This window comes from Scylla paramamosain, chromosome 24, assembly GCF_035594125.1.
Source record: "Scylla paramamosain isolate STU-SP2022 chromosome 24, ASM3559412v1, whole genome shotgun sequence".
NCBI lineage: Eukaryota > Metazoa > Arthropoda > Malacostraca > Decapoda > Portunidae > Scylla > Scylla paramamosain.
The window spans coordinates 6642501-6661257 of NC_087174.1; the positions used below are offsets into that span (position 1 = coordinate 6642501).

At 40.0% G+C, this 18757-nt stretch overlaps 1 protein-coding gene across 5 annotated transcripts in view; it reads right to left on the minus strand.

Annotated features, from left to right (window-relative positions):
* The window catches only part of LOC135112654 (myosin-IIIb-like), a 54627-nt gene extending 36805 nt beyond the window's left edge, over nucleotides 1–17822 (minus strand). For 3 of the 5 annotated variants that reach the window (XM_064027275.1, XM_064027272.1, XM_064027273.1), the window contains exons 1-2: nucleotides 17749–17822; nucleotides 13792–15242 (exon numbers count right to left, since the gene is read on the minus strand). In XM_064027275.1, coding sequence (XP_063883345.1) covers nucleotides 13792–13816 — 25 coding nt within the window. In that variant the 5' untranslated portion in view covers nucleotides 13817–15242; nucleotides 17749–17822. Of the gene's footprint in view, nucleotides 1–448; nucleotides 995–13791; nucleotides 15243–17748 lie in introns of those variants that run through there. The other 2 variants (XM_064027270.1, XM_064027271.1) reach the window with 2 other exon arrangements.
* Between the last annotated feature and the right edge of the window lie 935 nt (nucleotides 17823–18757).

Here is an 18757-nt window from a genome sequence, read left to right on the forward strand (position 1 = left end):
GGTGGTGGTGGTGGTGGTGGTGGTGGTAGTAGTAGTGGTAGTGTTGGTGGAAGTAGTAGTAGTAGTAGTAGTAGTAGTAGCATGAAAAACATTTGTATGGCGATAGAATTATATAAAGATGTTAAATAGTAGTAATCATGGTTTTAGTAATTACACCAAGACTAAAAAGAGATGCGAAGCTTTACAGAAAAAAATGCTCCGTTGCTTCATATCCTGATGTTCGAAGCAAGAGACAGAGACAGAGCAAACTAGGTGAATGAGAGACACACAGACGGACAGAGAGATAGATAAACAGACATCCTTCTCTCCTCCCCGTCCTACACCCACACGACAGACAGACGGACAGAGAGACAGATAAGCAGACACCCTCCTACCTATTCACCCCCAGAGACACCCCCTATACCCCCCATCCTTCTACTCCCTCGCCTCCTTACACACCTACTCTCACCTTTCTCACGTCATCAGCTGTTTCAGGTCACGTAGGAGGTCAGCGTTATCCTTGCTGACCTCTTGTCCTTCCTCTTTCCTCCCTTTTTGCTTTTTGCTCCTCCCTCCTTCAGTGCCTCCTTCGGGAACCTCTTACTTTACTGATGGATAAAGCTGATGATAGGCCGTCCCGGTAAATTATAGGCCTCCCTGATGTTATAGGCTGGATCAGGCAGTTAAGATGAATTATTTTTTTTCTTTTCACGGACCCGCTTTAATCTCGCCCCCCCCCCCCTTTTTTTTTTTATTTATTTTTTCAACCGGACTGATAACCTCAAGTACCGGAGTGATGGACCAGTCTTTCAGGACCCCAAAGATCTCTTCACCGCACCGATCAACTGATACTCCGGACCGCCCGCCTGATTAACCGGACAAACAATCGGATACAGCGAACCGATAGAGGAGAGGGGCGCTGATATTTCCCGTGGACTTGAAGTAGATTGACTAACTTCACACCGGTGCCGAGGAGAGTGCCGCTGTCACTGTCCGCCGCTGGGCACTACTGGGACCCGGCAGTAGCAAGGGGCGGCCCAGGAAGTGGCGAGTGAGCGGCGGCACCGGGCTGGCTTCCCGCTAATGGCATTAAGGAAGTCCTGAGGTGGCACTTATGCGTATAAGGAATAGCACTGAGTCTTCTTGTGTCCGTCTGTCCGTCCGTCTGTTTGCCTGTCTGCCTGTCTGCCTGTCTGCCCGTCTCTCTCTCTCTCCTCTCTCTCTCTCTCTCTCTCCTCTCTCTCTCTCTCTCTCTCTCTCTCTCTCTCTCTCTCTCTCTCTCTCTCTCTCTCCTCTCTCTCTCTGTACACGTCACATTCCCCCCTTCCTTCCTTGTCTTCTCCCATTCCTTTCTCCCGTCATCCCCTTCCTCTTCTCTATTCCTCATTCTCTTAATTTTTCCCATTCTCTTTCCCTCCTTTGTTTCTCTTTAAAATTCCTCGGTTTTCGTGACAAGAAAAGAGAACAGGTGTGGTTTTGTATTTTCAGTCGTGAGTGTGTGTGTGTGTGTGTGTGTGTGTGTGTGTGTGTGTGTGTAAATAATAATAATAATAATAAACGGTTTATTGATATGGCAGTTGTTACACTGAAAATAAACAATGGCTTTGGGGGGGAGACTTAACATTAAACATAACGTTAATATAGAGGGAGGAACTAACTGTTAATGCCTCGCACCTTTGTGGGAATCGCGCTGAGGCGGTATCGGTCCGTGCGTGGGTGTTTTTAGGGGTGTTATCTGGTCGTGATGTGTGTGTGTGTGTGTGTGTGTGTGTGTGTGTATGAGATGGTTTCTATCTTTCTCCCCTTGCACGTGGAAGCCATATTGGTAAGGGAGGGGGATGAGGTGATGAAGAAGGGACGATGGGGGTGAGGGAGGAATGGGGAGACTGCTCATGGTGACAGTGGAGGAGGAAGGAGGAAGGGTGCGGATGTGGTAGTGGTGATAATGGGGAGGATGAGTAGAAAAAAGAGATACTGTTGCTGACAATGGTGATGAAGAAGGGAGAGTAGAAAGTTACTTAAGGTGGTGATGATAGTGATAGCAGAGGGAGAAGAGAAGATACTAACAGTAATGGTGGTGATAATAGTGGTCAAGAAAGCGGGAGAGAAGGAATTAATGGTGATGATGATGGTAATAATGGTGGTGATGATGATGATGATGATGATGAAGAAGAAGAGGGAAGTTCTAGTGATAATGAGAGGAAGAATTTTAGTCGGTAAGTTAAGGAGAGAAAGAAAGAAAAGAAGGAAAAAAAGGAAGAAAGAAAAATATGAAGATAAAGATAAGGAAAGGAAGAAAAAAAGGAAAAAGAGGGAAGTAGAGATAGAAAGAAGAAAAGAAGAAAAGAAAGTGATCATATTTTCCTCGTTCAATCATGCTGTCAAACTTTCCATAGCTAAACTTAAGTCATTTCCTGGAAAAACACTTCAGTAAAACTTTCTCTGGGACTTTCTATCTCACCTTATCATAATGCAAGGGAAATGAGCTTGTTTCTCAAAGCATGGGAGGAGTGGAGATAAGGGAGATGAGGAGGGAGTGTGGGTAGGAGGAAGAGGAGGAAAAGGGCGTGAGGGGAATAGGAATCGACCGCCTGTTGCTGAGAGAGAGAGAGAGAGAGAGAGAGAGAGAGAGAGAGAGAGAGAGAGAGAGAGAGAGAGAGAGAGAGAGAGAGTTGTTGTTGTTTGATAAATTTATTGCGCACAAGGCAGGCGTCAGACTATACATACGATCAAAAAACAGAAGTTTACAGAAGAACAATAGCAGAACAATAAGAACAATAATAACAATAACAAGAACAATAACAATAACAATAATCAAAACAAGTGTAGTTAGAACAGTAACGACAGAAAATAAATAAATAAAAAAAAAATAATAGAGAGAGAGAGAGAGAGAGGGAGGAAGACCTAAACTATTTAAGTCAACGAGCTAGGGAGACAATGCAGCTTCGAAGCCCCAAAGCAGTGAACCCGCACACACACACACACACACACACACACACATAACTTTCGCTAACAATGCACGTCGTCGGAAGCAGTTGAACGTAAAAGCGCTTAAATATTCGCGTTTTTATGCACGTGAGAATTTTATGTCCAGCGGTATTAGCTCTTTTTTCCTTCTGGTTCTTTTTGTCACTTTCTTCTCTTTTTTTCTTTTTTCTTTTTTTTTTTTTTTTGCCTGGGAATTAATCTTGAAAATGTTGCTTGTTTTGTTTGTTTTTGTTTTGTCCGCTATATTTTTTTGTGTTTGTCAGTGTTTCTTGTTTTGTTTTGCTTTTGTTTGCTTTGTCTTGTCTTCCTGTGTGTGTGTGTGTTTGTGGTTATCTAATTATATAACCTGTTATGTCAGTTTTTCTCATCCTTCTCCTTCCTTTCTCGTTCTTCTCCACCCACTACCTCGTCTTTCCTCCTCCTCTTCCTCCTCCTTATTTTCTCTTCCTCTTCTCCTTCCTTCCTCTTCTCTTTCTTTACAGTTAGTCTCCAATTCCCACCACGATCCCTCCTCCGTTTTTCTTTATTATCTTTCTTCTTTCTTCTTTCCCCTCTCTCTCTTTCTGTTCTTTCCTCTCCCTTCGTCTCCTTTCTCTCTTCTCCTCTTCTTGATTCCCTTGACACTGCTTCTATTCCTCCTCCTCAACCTCCGCCTCCTCCTCCTCCTCCTCCTCCTCCTCCTCCTCCTCTTCCCGTTTGTCTTCTCTTTCTCTCCTTTTCTTGATAATCTTGACATTGCTTCTATTTCTCCTCCTCCTTCACTTCTTCTTCTTCCTCCTCCTCCTCCTCCTCCTCCTCCTCCTCCTCCTCCTCCTCCTCCTCTAGCAGGATAACATGTTTTTCCTCCGCCCTTGGAAACTCGTCTGCATAACTTTCCTCTCCCTCCTTTTTTCCTCTCCCTCCCCTCTCCTTCACTACTCTTATGCCCTTTTCCATCACTCGTATCTCCATCACCTCCAGGTCTCCTCCACTCCTTCTCCTCCTCCCTCTCTCCTTAATCCCTCCTTTTGTCTTCTATTTCATCACCTTTTCCTCTTTTTTCTTCTTATTATTCCTTTGATTATATTTTCACTCTGCTTCCTCATTCCTTCTCTCCAGTTTCTCCTTTCTTGCTTTCTTTTTTTTTTCGTACCCTTATTCCATCACCTTTCCTTATCCTCTGCCTCCTTTACCCTTTCATCTTCTCATTCCTCATTTCGTGTCATAAGAAAGGAAGAAATGAAGATAGATATACATTTCTAGAATTTGCCAAAGAAACAATTGAAGTCGTATGAAAGAGGATGAACAGAGAATTCCAGAGTTTGCTTGTGAAACCGTTCAGGTCAAATAGAAGAAGAAAAAAATAACAAGTATGAATTTCTAAATTTTACAAGTGAGAGTTTAAGTCAGGAAGGAGGAACAACAGAAAAAGGCAGAAAATGTAAAAGTTTTAGAGTGAAATACTTCGTCATGGGGAAAAAAAAAAGAGAAAAAAACATTTATATAATTCAAAAGTTTAAGTCATTGGAAAGGAAAAAAAAAAAAAAACAGAATCGGGCAAATAAATCCTAAGTTCACTAGTAGAAAAATCCAAGTTAGAAAGAAGGAAACAAACAAACAAACAAACAAACAAAAAAAAACAATCATAACATTCTCGAGTGTACCAGTGAAACTCTTAAAACACCAAAAACCGCCATCACCTTTTGGTTTTTCACACACACCTGTCTCTCAGCAAACACGTGATCCATGCATTAACACGCGCCGCGCCCCCAGGCCTTGCTTAACACAACGCCCTTTCACTCCACCCCCCCGAGCTGCTTAACCTGCCTTGAGTGCTGGTGTTGCGGGGGTGTGTTGGGGGAGAGGTGAGTGGTTCAGGTGGGTGAACTTGAGACTGGGTAACTGTTCGTGTGTTGAGTGGGTGTGTTCGGAAGGATGGTGGTGGAAGGTTGCTGGGGCGTTAATTATCGGAGGGGTGGATCGGGTGGGTGGGAGGGAAGTGGTGGTGGTGGTGGTGGTGGTCGTAGTGAGGTTAATAGTGGTAATAATGGTAATAGTCTGATCGATTTGATTTAACGGGGTGGTAACTGTTGGTAATGAAAAAAATAATAGTAAGAACTGAAGACTAACATTCCTGACCTCCTGCGTGTGTCTGTGTGTGTGTGTGTGTGTGTGTGTGTGTGTGTGTGTGTGTAAAGATGTGTCACTATAAATTAACACTATTACATTATTTACAAAACCTTTTATAAGCATCTCTCACTCCATTCCTTCTCTTCCCTTACCATCTCTCCTTCCCTCCTTCTCCCATCCTCCACCTCCTCCTCCTCCTCCTCCTCCTGCCACACCCGCACCGACAAGCCATAAGGACAAAAATAAACGCACCTTAATAGGATTTTCAGCCTTATTTATTACTTGCTTAGCGTTTACTTTCTTGCTTCCCGAGGCGACGCAAGGCAATGACCTCTCTCTCTCTCTCTCTCTCTCTCTCTCTCTCTCTCTCTCTCTCTCTCTCTCTCTCTCTCTTTGTATTTTTCTTTCGTCTTACGTCATCATTTCGTCATGGTCCGCTTCTTCTTTTCCTCCCCCTCCTCCTCCTCGTCTTTTTTTTTCCTTACTTTTTTATATTTCTTATTCAAGTTCATTCATAATTTTTTATCTTATTTTCACTTTTGGTAATTTTCTTAGACACGAGAGAGAGAGAGAGAGAGAGAGAGAGAGAGAGAGAGAGAGAGAGAGGAGAGAGAGAGAGAGAGAGAGAGAGAGAGAGAGAGGATGTAAGCTCCGGAGATATGGAAGAAAGAAGCAAGGGAAGTAAGGTGGCAGGAAGGGAGGGAAGAGGTGGGAGGTAAGGAGGTAGGAAGGGAGGGAAGAGGGAGGTAAGGAGGAAGGAAGGGAGGGAAAGAGAGGGAGGGGGAGACAGGCAGGGAGAGTGACATATGTAGAGGAGAGAGAGAGAGAGAGAGAGAGAGAGAGAGAGAGAGAGGAGAGAGAGAGAGAGAGAGAGAGATTATAAGAGGGAAAGCTTAATTTGACACCATGACTGTGTATGGAGAGAGAGAGAGAAAGAGAGAGAGAGAGAGAGAGAGAGAGAGAGAGAGAGAGAGAGAGAGAGAGAGAGAGAGAGAGAAGAGAGAGAGAGAGAGAGAGAGAGAGAGAGAGATTTAAGTTACGTTGCAGTTTTATTTTATCATGCTTACCTCTGCTCCTCCACCTCCTCCTCCTCCTCCTCCTCCTCCTCCTCCTCCTCCTCCTCTTCCTCCTCCTCCTCCTCCTCCTCCTCCTCAAATTGGAGCAAAGGAGAGTAACGGATGTGGGAAACCTGCTGTTCTGAAGGAGGAGGTGAAGGAGGAGGAGGAGGAGGAGGAGGAGGAGGAGGAGTGGTATTAAACGGGACTCCCCTCTCTCCTTTCCTCTCTCCTCCTCCTCCTTCTCCTCCTCCTCACCCTCCTCCTCTCCTTTCTCCTCCTCCTCCTCTTCGCACATGATGCTTCGATTTTATCTACTCTCTCTCTCTCTCTCTCTCTCTCTCTCTCTCTCTCTCTCTCTCTCTCTCTCTCTCTCTCTCTCTCTCACAAGAGGCAAACACACACACACACACACACACACACACACTGCGTATCTCCTCATAAGGCAAACAGCTGCTTATCGTTCTCTTTTACTCTTTCATTTTCTTTACTTCCATTTTCTTTGTTCATCTCTCCTCTGTTTTCAAGCTTCAGTAAACAATGCAGCGTTTTTGTTGTTGGTGCTTCTTCGATCTGTGGCGATGGTGATGGTGGTGGTGATGGTGGTGGTGGTGGTGTTAGTATAGCAACGAGTGTAGTGGTACTGGTGATGGTGGTGTTAGTTGTAAAAGTAAAAAAGGTGGTGGTGATATAGTAGTTTTAGGTTGTTGTAGTGGTGGTAGTAGTAGTAGGAAGAGCAGCAGTAGCAGGAATAGTGATGGTGGTGATGGTAGTAATAGCAGTACTAGTAACATTAGCAGCAGCATTAGTAGTAGTAGTAGTAGTATCAGCAGTAGGATCAGTAGTATTCCCTTTACGTATCTGAGAACTACTTCTAAATACAGGATGAGGATGAGGAGGAGGAGGAGGAGGAGGAGGAGGAGGAGGAGAACCACAGGGGGCCAGAAATAACAGGTAACTTAGAACCAGTCAGCTCTGAGGAAAAGAGTTACTTGGCGAGGAGGTATTACGTTTTTTACAAGTCTTCACTACTGGTATTAGGAGATAGTCAGGAGGAGGAAGAGGAAGAGGAAGAAGAGTAAGATCAGGTAAACGAAGGTGAGGAAGTAAACATGAAAATGCAATGAGAAGAACAAGAACAAGAACAAGAAAGGAAACAAGAAGGGGAAAAGAAGAGGGAAAAAGGAACAGAAGAAGGAGGAGGAGCAGGAGGAGGAGGAGAAGAAGAAGAAGAAGAAGAAGAAGAAGAAGAAGAAGAAGAAGAAGAAGAAGAAGAAGAACCACTACAACAACAAAAAACAACAAGAAACAAACAAACAAACAAACAACAACAACAACAACAACAACAACAACAACAACAACAACAACAACAACAACAACAACAACAACAACAACAACAACAATGCCTAAAAGGAAGAGGAAAAAGAGATTACACGAGAATATAAAAAGAGTAGAGACTAGTAGGCCTTCTAAGAGAGAGGAGGAGGAGGAGGAGGAGGAGGAGGAGGAGGAGGAGGAAGAAGATCAAGGAAACGAAGGTCAAGAACAAGAGAGAGTTAGGAGGAAGGAGAAAAAGAGAGAGAAATTAGGAAAAGGAAGAAGGTGATAACAAAGGTAAAGAGAATGAATAAATAAAATGTGTTTACTGAATTCATTATACACACTCGCATCCGGACTTCTCTCCTCCGTGACGAGTTTGCACAAGGAGGAGGAGGAGGAGGAGGAGGAGGAGGAGGAGGAGGAGGAAGAAAACCGATACGAAAATAAGTAGGAGAGAAGAAAGGAAAGCAAGAATATGGAAGCAAGCAAAAGAAAAGATAGTAGTAGCAGTAGTAGTAGTAGTAGTAGTAGTAGTGGTAGCAGAAGTAGTAGTAGTAGTAGTAATAGAAGTAGTAGTAGTAGTAGTAAGTAACGACAAAAACATCATCAGCAACAACAGCAATAATAATGATAATAATAGTAATAAAAGAAGGGACAGTAAAGAGGGTACTAGTTAGAGAAGAAAACAAGACTACATAATAAATAATGCAAGGTTTACGTACACGTGTTTGACTCTCTCTCTCTCTCTCTCTCTCTCTTCTCTCTCTCTTCTCTCTCTCTCTCTCTCTCTCTCTCTCTCTCTCTCTCTCTCTCTCTCTCTCTCTCTCTCTAATCATCCCATCAGCAAATAACGAGTTAGGATTAACTGTAGCGGAGCAGGTCAGAGAGAGAGAGAGAGAGAGAGAGAGAGAGAGAGAGAGAGAGAGAGAGAGAGAGGAAAGCCACAACTCTTACTGATTATTACATGAAAGTCATTGATATTTTTCCGTGGCGATAACAATCTATCTACTAATCTTTGTATTTATTTCTATCAATCTGTCTGTCAGCCTTTCTATATGTATCTATATGTTCATCTATCTATCTATCAGTCTGTTTATCCATCTATCTGTCTGTTTATCTATCTATCTATCTATCTATCTATCTATCTATCTATCTATCTATCTATCTATCGAAGTGTCGTGCATCTGGAGACGTTGGCGGCAATGGAACGTCACAACTTTTTATTTTACGTTCTTTGCAGCTGTATTTCCTTACTCCGCTGTCCTTACGATCCCATCCATATTGTCTCTGCTTGTCTCTTGCTCTTCTGCCTCGGACTCCTTCCGTCCAGCTCAAGTCCTCTGTCCTTTCCTCGTTCATCCTGACACAACATTTTCTAATTGATGACGTACGTACGATAGTTTCTCTCGCTGTTATCAATTTTTTATTTTTTTTACTTCCTTCGATTTCTCTCTTTACCTTTTTCTTTTTATTATGTGTTTATCTGTTTATTTATTTAAGAGAAAGGATGCAGAGATGGATAGGTAAACAAATATTTAAAAAAAAGAAATTTTGTAAATGTTGTGGTTTATTGTAGGAAGTGATAATGTGATTGATGTGTAAAATTGTTGCAGGTCATTTATATAGAAAATGTGATTATATAGAAAGCTTATTATAGAGAAAACTTGAATCCAGTAAAAAAGGTAAGTATAGCTTGGCATCTTATAAGGTGAAAATATGACTGGTGCTGATTAAGGAGAGAGAAAGAGAAATTGTTACTAGCTGTCAATCGGGAAAAAGAACTAGAACAAGAAAAATAATAATGTCGGTTAAGATGAAAGAGTAAAACTGGCTCTTGTAAGAAAAAAAAAAATAGATAAACCGTAATCCCAGGAACTGACAGTATAAGTGACAGAAGTGAGAGAAGACTTTGGCAGATCATCAGTTATTAGAAAATGGATGACAAAACGAAACAGTAAAGCTAGATCTTTTATGTAACTAGAAAAAAAAATAATTAAATAGAACGAAATCCTAAGAGCTGAGAATAAAATTGATCCAAAAATATTTGAGAGAAAATATTGCAGATCATCAATTATGTAGAAGATAGATGCAGGTTAAGGTGAAGGAGGGAAACTGGGTCGTGCGTAAAAAAAAGAAAAGAGAAAGAAAAAGATAACAAAATCCTAGGAAGTGAAAATATAAGTAATAAAAAAGCTTTCAGAGAGAAAATTTTGTTGATCATTAATGTAGAAGGTGAAGATAAGCTAAATTAGAAGACGAAAGCTGAATCTTGTAAAAAAAAAAAATTAGGTTAAACAAAATCCAAAGAACTGAAAAAAATTGAGAAAACTATTGCAAACTGCCAATTATTCAGAACATTCAGACAGTTTAGATGAAAAATAAATAGACTACCCTGCGTCTTCTATGATGATAATACAAGAAAAGTAGAGTAAGACCTGAGAAACTGGAAATATTACTGATAACACTACGATGTAAATTGCAACACGCAACTGATAAGAGAACAAGTCACTGTCTGAAGATGGGAAGGTTCAATCATTTGTGGTGAGGGAAGAATGTAAACCTGATGCGTGGTATTAGGATGAGCTTTGTGGCTTATATCTTGTGAGTTTTAGATGAATGTAATTTTGACGTGTTGTTTTTTAGATGAGCTCACTTGCCTTAAGCCATGTGTGGCTTTTGTATTGTGAGTTTTTGGGGTGAATGCAAATCTGATAGGACAAGCTCAGTTTCTTTATATACTACGTGACTTATAAATATTGCAACTCTTTTGGGTAATATCAAAATAACATTAACATTAATACTACTATTTTTCATCTGAAAGCTAGATTAGATTAGTCTTTATATATATATATATATATATATATATATATATATATATATATATATATATATATATATATATATATATATATATATATATATATATATATATATATATATATATATATATATATATATATATATATATATAAGACGGGCACCGACCAAGGGCAATAAAAATGTAGAAAAAATAAATAAAAAGGCCCACTGAGGCGCCAGTCCCCAAAAAGAGGTCAGAAGAGATCATCCAGTACTGAAGGATGTGTTCGGTTAGGTTAGGTTAGGTTTAAATTCATTCTATCTATTAATTTCACAGCTGATTCCGTCATTGTATACAGCATGATTAGAAAAGGCATAATATTTTGCCCAAAAGAAACCGTCAATGTCTGGAAATTATTATTTTAACTCTTTCACTGCCACTTGCCACACCCTTCATTTATTCTACTTCTACGGTCATTTAGTAATATTATACTGACTAGAAAGTTCAAAATATATTCTTTTTTCCCCCTTCCTTTCTTGAAGATGCTTATAAAGACTTCACACAACACTCTTTAGTTCTGTGAGTTATTGCTTATCGCTAAGAATGGGTTAACATCACTTCCATGATACCCACTCATGTTGTCAGGAGCTTGTTCGTGCAGTGCAGTGAAGACAGGCTTTGCTATTTTATCGATGAAGCATATTAAGTGTTTAGGTTTGCACAGGTTTTCCCTTTTTTTTTTTTTTTTTTTTAGAAAGGTGCATAATAAGACCGTATCTCGCATGTACATGCTTCGCTATTACTAAGAGATAAGGAGATGATGTTTTGTGTACAGCCTTTGTTGTTTTTTGATGAAGGAAAATAAATGGTCAGACTCTTTGACACGACCCCCCCTCCAAAAATAAATAAATAAATAAATAAATAAATAAATAAGTAAATAAATAAAGAAAAATAAAAAAAGGTAAGAAATAAGAAAATATAAAGAATAAAGACTAAAGAAATAAATAAGTAATCAATGAATCCGTTGATAAAAAGAAGTAGAGGATAAAACATAAATAAACAAACAAATAAACAAGTAAAAAACAAATCACTAAATAAGTAACTAAATAAATAGATAGACAAATAAATGAACAAATAATCAGTAGGAGATATTTTACCACCTGTTCTGTTTTAATGAAGAAAAATAACAGCAAAACGTCTCTTGCTCCTGTGTCTTCTCATCTGCCCCACAGCCCAGACACAAAAAAGAGCTGCACACCAGTTATTATTCTAAGCACCAATATATTCAACCAAATAAGTTTCAAACCGAATAAAATCTTAACGTAAACGAACTGACGCCTTATAAATACAGAGAGAGAGAGAGAGAGAGAGAGAGAGAGAGAGAGAGAGAGAGAGAGAGAGAGAGAGAGAGAGAGTTAATAAAATATAACATTCAGAATTCTCGCATCGAAGATAAATCAAACGATACGCCATTGAGGTTGGAACTTTGCCGGAGGAGACACAAACTTGTCACCAAGATCAAGAGCAAGATTAGTTATACTTCATCCTCTTTAACGGGGATTTTCTGCTACGTGTCAACTTTAAGGAGGGGAAGTGGTGGCGCGGAAACTGTTATGTGTTAGGAAGAAACTGTTTGTTCCTTTAACTGTTATTTATTGTTTAATGTTTATTGTTTACTGCTATTTGATTTCTTTTATTATTTTATTTTCTCTTTCTTTTTTCCTTGCTTATTTTTTTTCTCTTTCTGCCTTTCTTTTTCTTTTTTTAATTTCTCTTCTTTTTCTCTTTTCTTTTCTTTCTTTCTTTTTCTTTCTTCTTTCTTTCCTTAGTTAATCATTTAGTTGTTTAATCATTATTTTCTTCCATTTATTCGTTCTTTCCACTTTCTTTCTTTCTTCCTTCCTTCCTTCCTTCCTTCCTTTCTTTCTTTCTTTATTTCTTTCTTTCCTTTCTTTCTTTCTTTCTTCTTCCCTGCTTAGTTAGACAGTTGTTTGTCAGCATTCACAGTAAAGGATCGTATGCAAGTACACAGAAAAAAAAATAAAATAAAAATAAAGGTGAATCTTCCCTTGTTTATAAATTATTGACATATTTGAGAGTCTGGTACAAAAAAAAAAAAATAAGATAAAATAAATTCTAAAACTTGTTGTTGTTGACTGTAGAAATGTTGTCTGGCGAGGGGAACTGTACACTGTCAGCAGCCGAGTTTGGTTCATGGTATTGGCTCGTGACTCGTATGGTTTCAGGCGTGTCTTCCTCCTTCTCCTCTTGTTCCTTGCTCCCTTTTCTTTTTCTTTTTTTTCATTATCATTTATTTATTTATTTATTTATTTATTTTTTTTTTTTTTGTGGTGGTGGTATTGCTTTGGTAGTTGTTGTTGATAGTGGTGGTGGTGGGGGTGTTGGTGGTGATAGTATTGTTGTTGTTGTTGTTGTTGTTGTTGTTGTTGTTTAGTAGTAAGTAGTAGTAGTATAGTAGAAGTATTAGTAGTTAGTAGGAGAAGTAGCTGTAGTAGTAGTAGTAGTAGTAGTAGTAGTAGTAGCTCTTATTGTTCTATAGAAAGATACATCACTAATTATTCCCATCCAAACCTCACTGAACAACAATAATTTTTTTACAGTTTACAGTGAAAACAAAATAAAAAAAATCAAAACGGAATACCTGAATACCTGAATAACCCTTAATAAATTCGCTCGCATTTTCCCAATTTGTAATGGATTAAATGACGCTGTCGTTTTCTTTGTTCCCTCCTTAGGTTTCTCCCCGCGTCTCCGCTAATTACCATAAGACAGGTACGCTCCGCCGCGGGCCCAGAAAGTTGTATACCTGTGGCCTAGTGTGGTGGTGGTGGTGGTGGTGGTGGTGGGGGTGGTGGTGTTGGTGGTGGGGGTGGTGGTCGTGTGACAATAAGAGAAACCTGTGGTACTCTGAAGGTACTGTGGGTGTGTTTAACTTTAATGGGTTTTCTCTTTTTGTTTATTTACCTGTTCATTTTTTGCGCGTCTTCTTTATTTTTACTTTCTTTTTCGCTATTTTCCTTTTTTCCATTTTCCTTTTCCTTTTTTTTTGTGTGTACATGCTTAATATTGTTAAGATTCTTGCCGTTAGTAATCTAAAAAGAACTAGAAGTAACGGGTTTAAGCTAGATAAAGTTGGATAAAAAAACAGATATAAAAAAAATACATTAACAAACAGAGTGATAGATGACTGGATTAAACTAAAAAATCAGATTGTTAGTGCAGTCATTTGGGATATGAGAAAAAATACATTAACAAACAGAGTGGCAGATGACTGGTTAATACAGTCATTAGGGGGGAATCAAAAGATTACATACTTTTATAAATAGGAATGATAGATTTATATAGGCATACATTATAAAAGAATTGCCGTATGCGTTTTTTCATTTTTTTTTTATGCTCTTTTGACTGTCCGCCTGCCTGACTGACTTACTGACTCTTACTACTCTCACTTCACTCAGATACTCACGCACCCTCTCACTCTTTAATATACTCACTGACAGAAACTTAGTTAACACTCACCTTTTTTGCCGTGGGAAGGTGCCATGATGGTGGTGGTGGCGGGGGTAGCAGTAGTACTAATAGCAGTAGTAACGAGGTAGTTTGCAGGTAGTGTCCCGTTGTGAAGAGGAGGTCGTGGGAATCAGGCAGTGGTGGGAAAGCACGGAGAACTGGTTGTGCTGGTGGTGGAGGTGGAGGCTTGTCTACTGACCGGGTTATGAGTAGTGGTGGTGGTGGTGGTGGTGGTGGTGGAAAATTGATTGGAGAGGTAACGAGAAAAGGGTGGCGGAATGGTGTTGGTTGTGGTGGGGAGGTATGTGGTGTTAGTGTGGTGGTTGGTGTAAGGCTATTATGGGCTGGTGGTGATGGTGGGGGTGAGGGGGATGGGAATGGGAATGGGAGGGGAGGGAGGAGGGTGAGGCTTCCACGCCACCATTTCTGCTTTGTTTCAATGTTTTTCCTCAGTTATTCTCTCTCCTCATTCCCTCCTTTCTTTATTCCGTCCAATATATAACTAGTTTTGCCACTTCTCAGTCAAGCACATTATTTTTTTTTTCTGAAATGATTAATAACTTCTTCTGTGAGTAATGTCCCTTTGAATCTCTTATTTCATCACCGATCTGTATCACAAAGGTTTAGGTTCCAATAATAATTATCAGATCGTCCTTAAGTCTTCATACAGTTCGTTGAGTATCACGCACCAATCACGTACCGTCACTCATAATTTTCTTTATACTCTTTCTTAAATAATTTGACCATCACAAAATGGCACCAGTTTTTCTTCTGTTTTAATTGTCTTTTTTTTTCGATTTTTAGTGTTTAGGTTCGTGTTCGTTTGAAAAAAAGTGACCAGTATTTTTTAGGTTCACTTTTTTAGGTGTTTGAACGCTCACGGGGCCAGTAAATCAGGGTTACATTCCAGTGTAACTTGAATATGGCCAGCTGTGATTGATTATTTTATTTATTCCTTAGTGCAGGTTCGTGAAACTTCAGAGTCGAGATAAACATAAAATGAAACTGACGGTTTTTGGAAATTGATCTGAGTTTATTTATATATTTTATTTTTTTAACTTTCTATAAGCAAAAAAGAGGTATGAGCTTGAAATTTCACCTTTTTTTCCGTTTAATTTTCTTTAGTGTTTTTTTTTTTTTTTAACTCGTAAGTTAAGACATTTTTAAAGATAATTGGTCTTATAAACCTTTTCACTTTTTTATTCCTTTTCTTCCGTTGTTTTCCCTTTTCTTCTCTCTTTTTTTCTGCACGAATTTCACATTCCAGGTTTCTTTACAGTGATCCGCTTCAGGTGTGTTGTGAGAATAATCTGTCACGTGCAGGTGTGGATCAGTTGTTCTTACGTCCATTCAGTCAGGTGTGAAGGATAAAAGTCTTGTGTTCCAGTCCACGTTCCAGCCTCCAGTTTTGAGTGTAGGAATATGGCACGTTTTGTTTGAACTTCTACGTTACTGGAGCTCTGAAGTTAAAGGATATATAATATATATATATATATATATATATATATATATATATATATATATATATATATATATATATATATATATATATATATATATATATATATATATATATATATATATATATATATATATATATATATATATATATATATATATATATATATTTGGTTAGTGGACAGCAAAATGGTTTTATAATACATACATACATACATACATACATACATACATACATACATACATACATACATACATACATATAGACAAAGAAGATGCATGCACATAACCATACACACATTCATACCTTCACATACATATACATTGATAAATGGAAAGATAGATCACACATTTAAGCAAATGGAACAAGTGACTGAGAGACTGACTGACTGACTGATTAACTGACTGATTGACTGAATGACTGATTGCATAACAAACAGACCAACTATAAGAAAAGAAATTTTAGCATGACTGTATCCGTGTGTGTGTGTGTGTGTGTGTGGCCAGGTGTGCTAGAGAGAGAAAGACTGGGTAAGGGAGGGGAGGGGAAGGGAAGGGAAGGAGAGAGGGAGGGAGAGAGATAGAGAGAGAGGGAGGAAGGGCCGTGCGACTTCCGGTAACTGAGCAGGTGATGGTTGGCTGAAGGAAAGAGAGAGAGAGAGAGAGAGAGAGAGAGAGAGAGAGAGAGAGAGAGAGAGAGAGAGAGAGAGAGAGAGAGAGAGAGAGAGAGAGAACTGCATCAGGGATTCTTTTCCTAGAGAGAGAGAGAGAGAGAGAGAGAGAGAGAGAGAGAGAGAGAGAGAGAGAGAGAGAGAGAGAGAGAGAGAGAGAGAGAGAGAGAGAGAACTGCATCAGGGATTCTTTTCCTAGAGAGAGAGAGAGAGAGAGAGAGAGAGAGAGAGAGAGAGAGAGAGAGAGAGAGAGAGAGAGAGAGAGAGAGAGAGAGAGAGAGAGAGAGTTAGCTAGTATACAAAAAACGAAGATGCGCAGGATGACAAAGCAGAACTATTTTTGAATTGTAGTTTTTGTCCTTTTATATGAAGTAGTTGACATTGACTACTACTTGGCTGACTGACTAACTGATGCTAACTGACTGAGTGGCTAAGAACCGTCTAACTGCATGACTACTTGACTTAATGTATTGTTGGCTGACTGGTTCATCTGTTGACTGACTCGAAATTAATGAAGTGAGTTTTCTTATAAGTTGAATGACTGAATAACTTAGTCACCGATGGACTGATTGGTTATATGACTGGTCGACTCACTAATTCGTTGAGTCATTTACGACCTGATTGACTAACAAAATTACTGAGTCTGAGTGCCTGAAATGCTCAATAACAGACTGAGAAAAGCCAAACGATTGACAACGATCTTACTAAGTGACATACAGATTTACCAACTGGCGAGCTTACTTAACTGACTGACTAACGCTCTGCTTCTTGACTGACTGGCTGATCATGTGACAAACTGCCTTGTTAACTGACTGGCTGCTAGACTGACTGACTCCCACTCTACCTAACTGCCTAAGCGAGTGAGTAACTGTGTGTGTGCCAATGAGTAAGTGAATGACTGACTGACAAAGTGACAAACTAGCTTATTAACTGACTAGCTGTTTGACTGACTGACTCCCGCTTTACCCAGATGTTCAAGCGAGTGAGTGACAGAGTGAGTCAATGAGTAACTGAATGACTTGTTGACTAACTGCCCGACTGACTTCCTCTCCCAATCTCACCCAGTCACTCCCAGATTTCGTTTAGTGACAGGCATCGCTAAATCATCTCACGGTCGGAAATGTGTCACTGTCTTAACTGATGATTGTGTGTAATTGGTGAATTGCGAGACTTTGTGTGTGTGTGTGTGTGTGTGTGTGTGTGTGTGTGTGTGTACGTACGTGAAGCATTTCCCTCACACCTGCTCGTTCCACTTCCTTCTGTTTTACGCGCCACTTTCCTGCCCCCCCCGCCTCTCTCTCTCTCTCTCTCTCTCTCTCTCTCTCTCTCTCTCTCTCTCTCTCTCTCTCTCTCTCTCTTTCTGTTTATCTACTCGTCTTTCCCTTCCTTTTCTTCCCCCCACCCACACACACACACACACACACACACACACACACACACACACGCGCACACACACACACACACACACACACACACACACACACACACACACACACACACACACACACACACACACACACACAGGCAAAAAGAGGCAAGCGTCACCTTCACTCTTCACTCTGTCACGTGAAGATAAACATTCACACCACATAACACAACGTGACACACTTTTTTTGTACTTTTTCACTTCTACCTAATCTTCAAAACGACTTGTCACTTCAACATGCATGGAAAAGTCGTCTTTCCCGCGGTTTGTCAGTCATCATCATTATCATTAAAATTCACGTATCACTTATTGTTTTTTTTTTCTTGTTATTTTCCTTCGTGTTTATTTATCACTGTCACTTGGTCCACTGTCATATAAGAATCAGAGCGCTAAGTTGTGTTCAGTCAGTACCAGGTATTGAGTACGAGTGAGGCTGCGACTGATCAGACCGGAGAGAGGGGCGCGCATCCTCCCCCGACGACGGTTGGAGAGGCACTGAGCGTCGGAGAGTTTGATGCGGCGTGCAGTACTGATCCCAAGTTGCCTTCCTCTGCTCTCCTAATTTTTTCCCTCACTTTCTCTTCTTTCCTCAGTCTCTTATGCCTCTTATGCCCTTCCTTTGTATATGTCTGGTTCTCACTGTCTGTTACATTGTCTGTCTGTCTGCCTGTCTGTTTGTCTGTCTGTCTGTATGTATGTATGTATGCATGTATGGATGTATGTATGTGTGTAAGTATGTATGTATGTTTGTTTGTCTGCTTTTCTGTCTGTCACAGTGTCTATCTGTCTGACTGTCTGTCTGTCTGACTATTTGTCTGTCTGTCTGTCTGTCTGTCTGTCTGTCTGTCTGTCTTTGAGTGTCTATCCATATATCTGTATATCTTAGTGCATCTGTTTATATTTTTTGTAATAATCTCTCTCTCTCTCTCTCTCTCTCTCTCTCTCTCTCTCTCTCTCTCTCTCTCTCTCTCTCTCTCTCTCTCTCTCTCTCTCTCTCTCTCTCTCTCTCTCTCATATCTTTAATGTCTTCCTTATTTTTCTCGTTATATGTAAATTACGTAAATGGCAATAGATTCTGACATTCTGAAGTTGTGTGTGTGTGTGTGTGTGTGTGTGTGTGTGTGTGTGTTTGCTTCACCTTGCCCGCCAGTGATTCCTAATATATAAATAATTGTTAACTAAGAGATGAATAATTGTTCCTCAGCCTCTGCGGCGGGACTGGGATTGCTTGCAGGTATATCCCACCTGTTCGTGTCTCCCAGGGTAGCAGGAGAGGTAGGACATGGGGTTGAATCTGGCCAGAACCGGTGCCACAGGTGAGGTCAACTAGAAATTATTATCCCTTCGGCAGGAAATTCCGTTCACCTGACCCTCTTATCTTGTGGTTACCGGACGGGAGGCAAAAAAAGAAAAGGTGCAT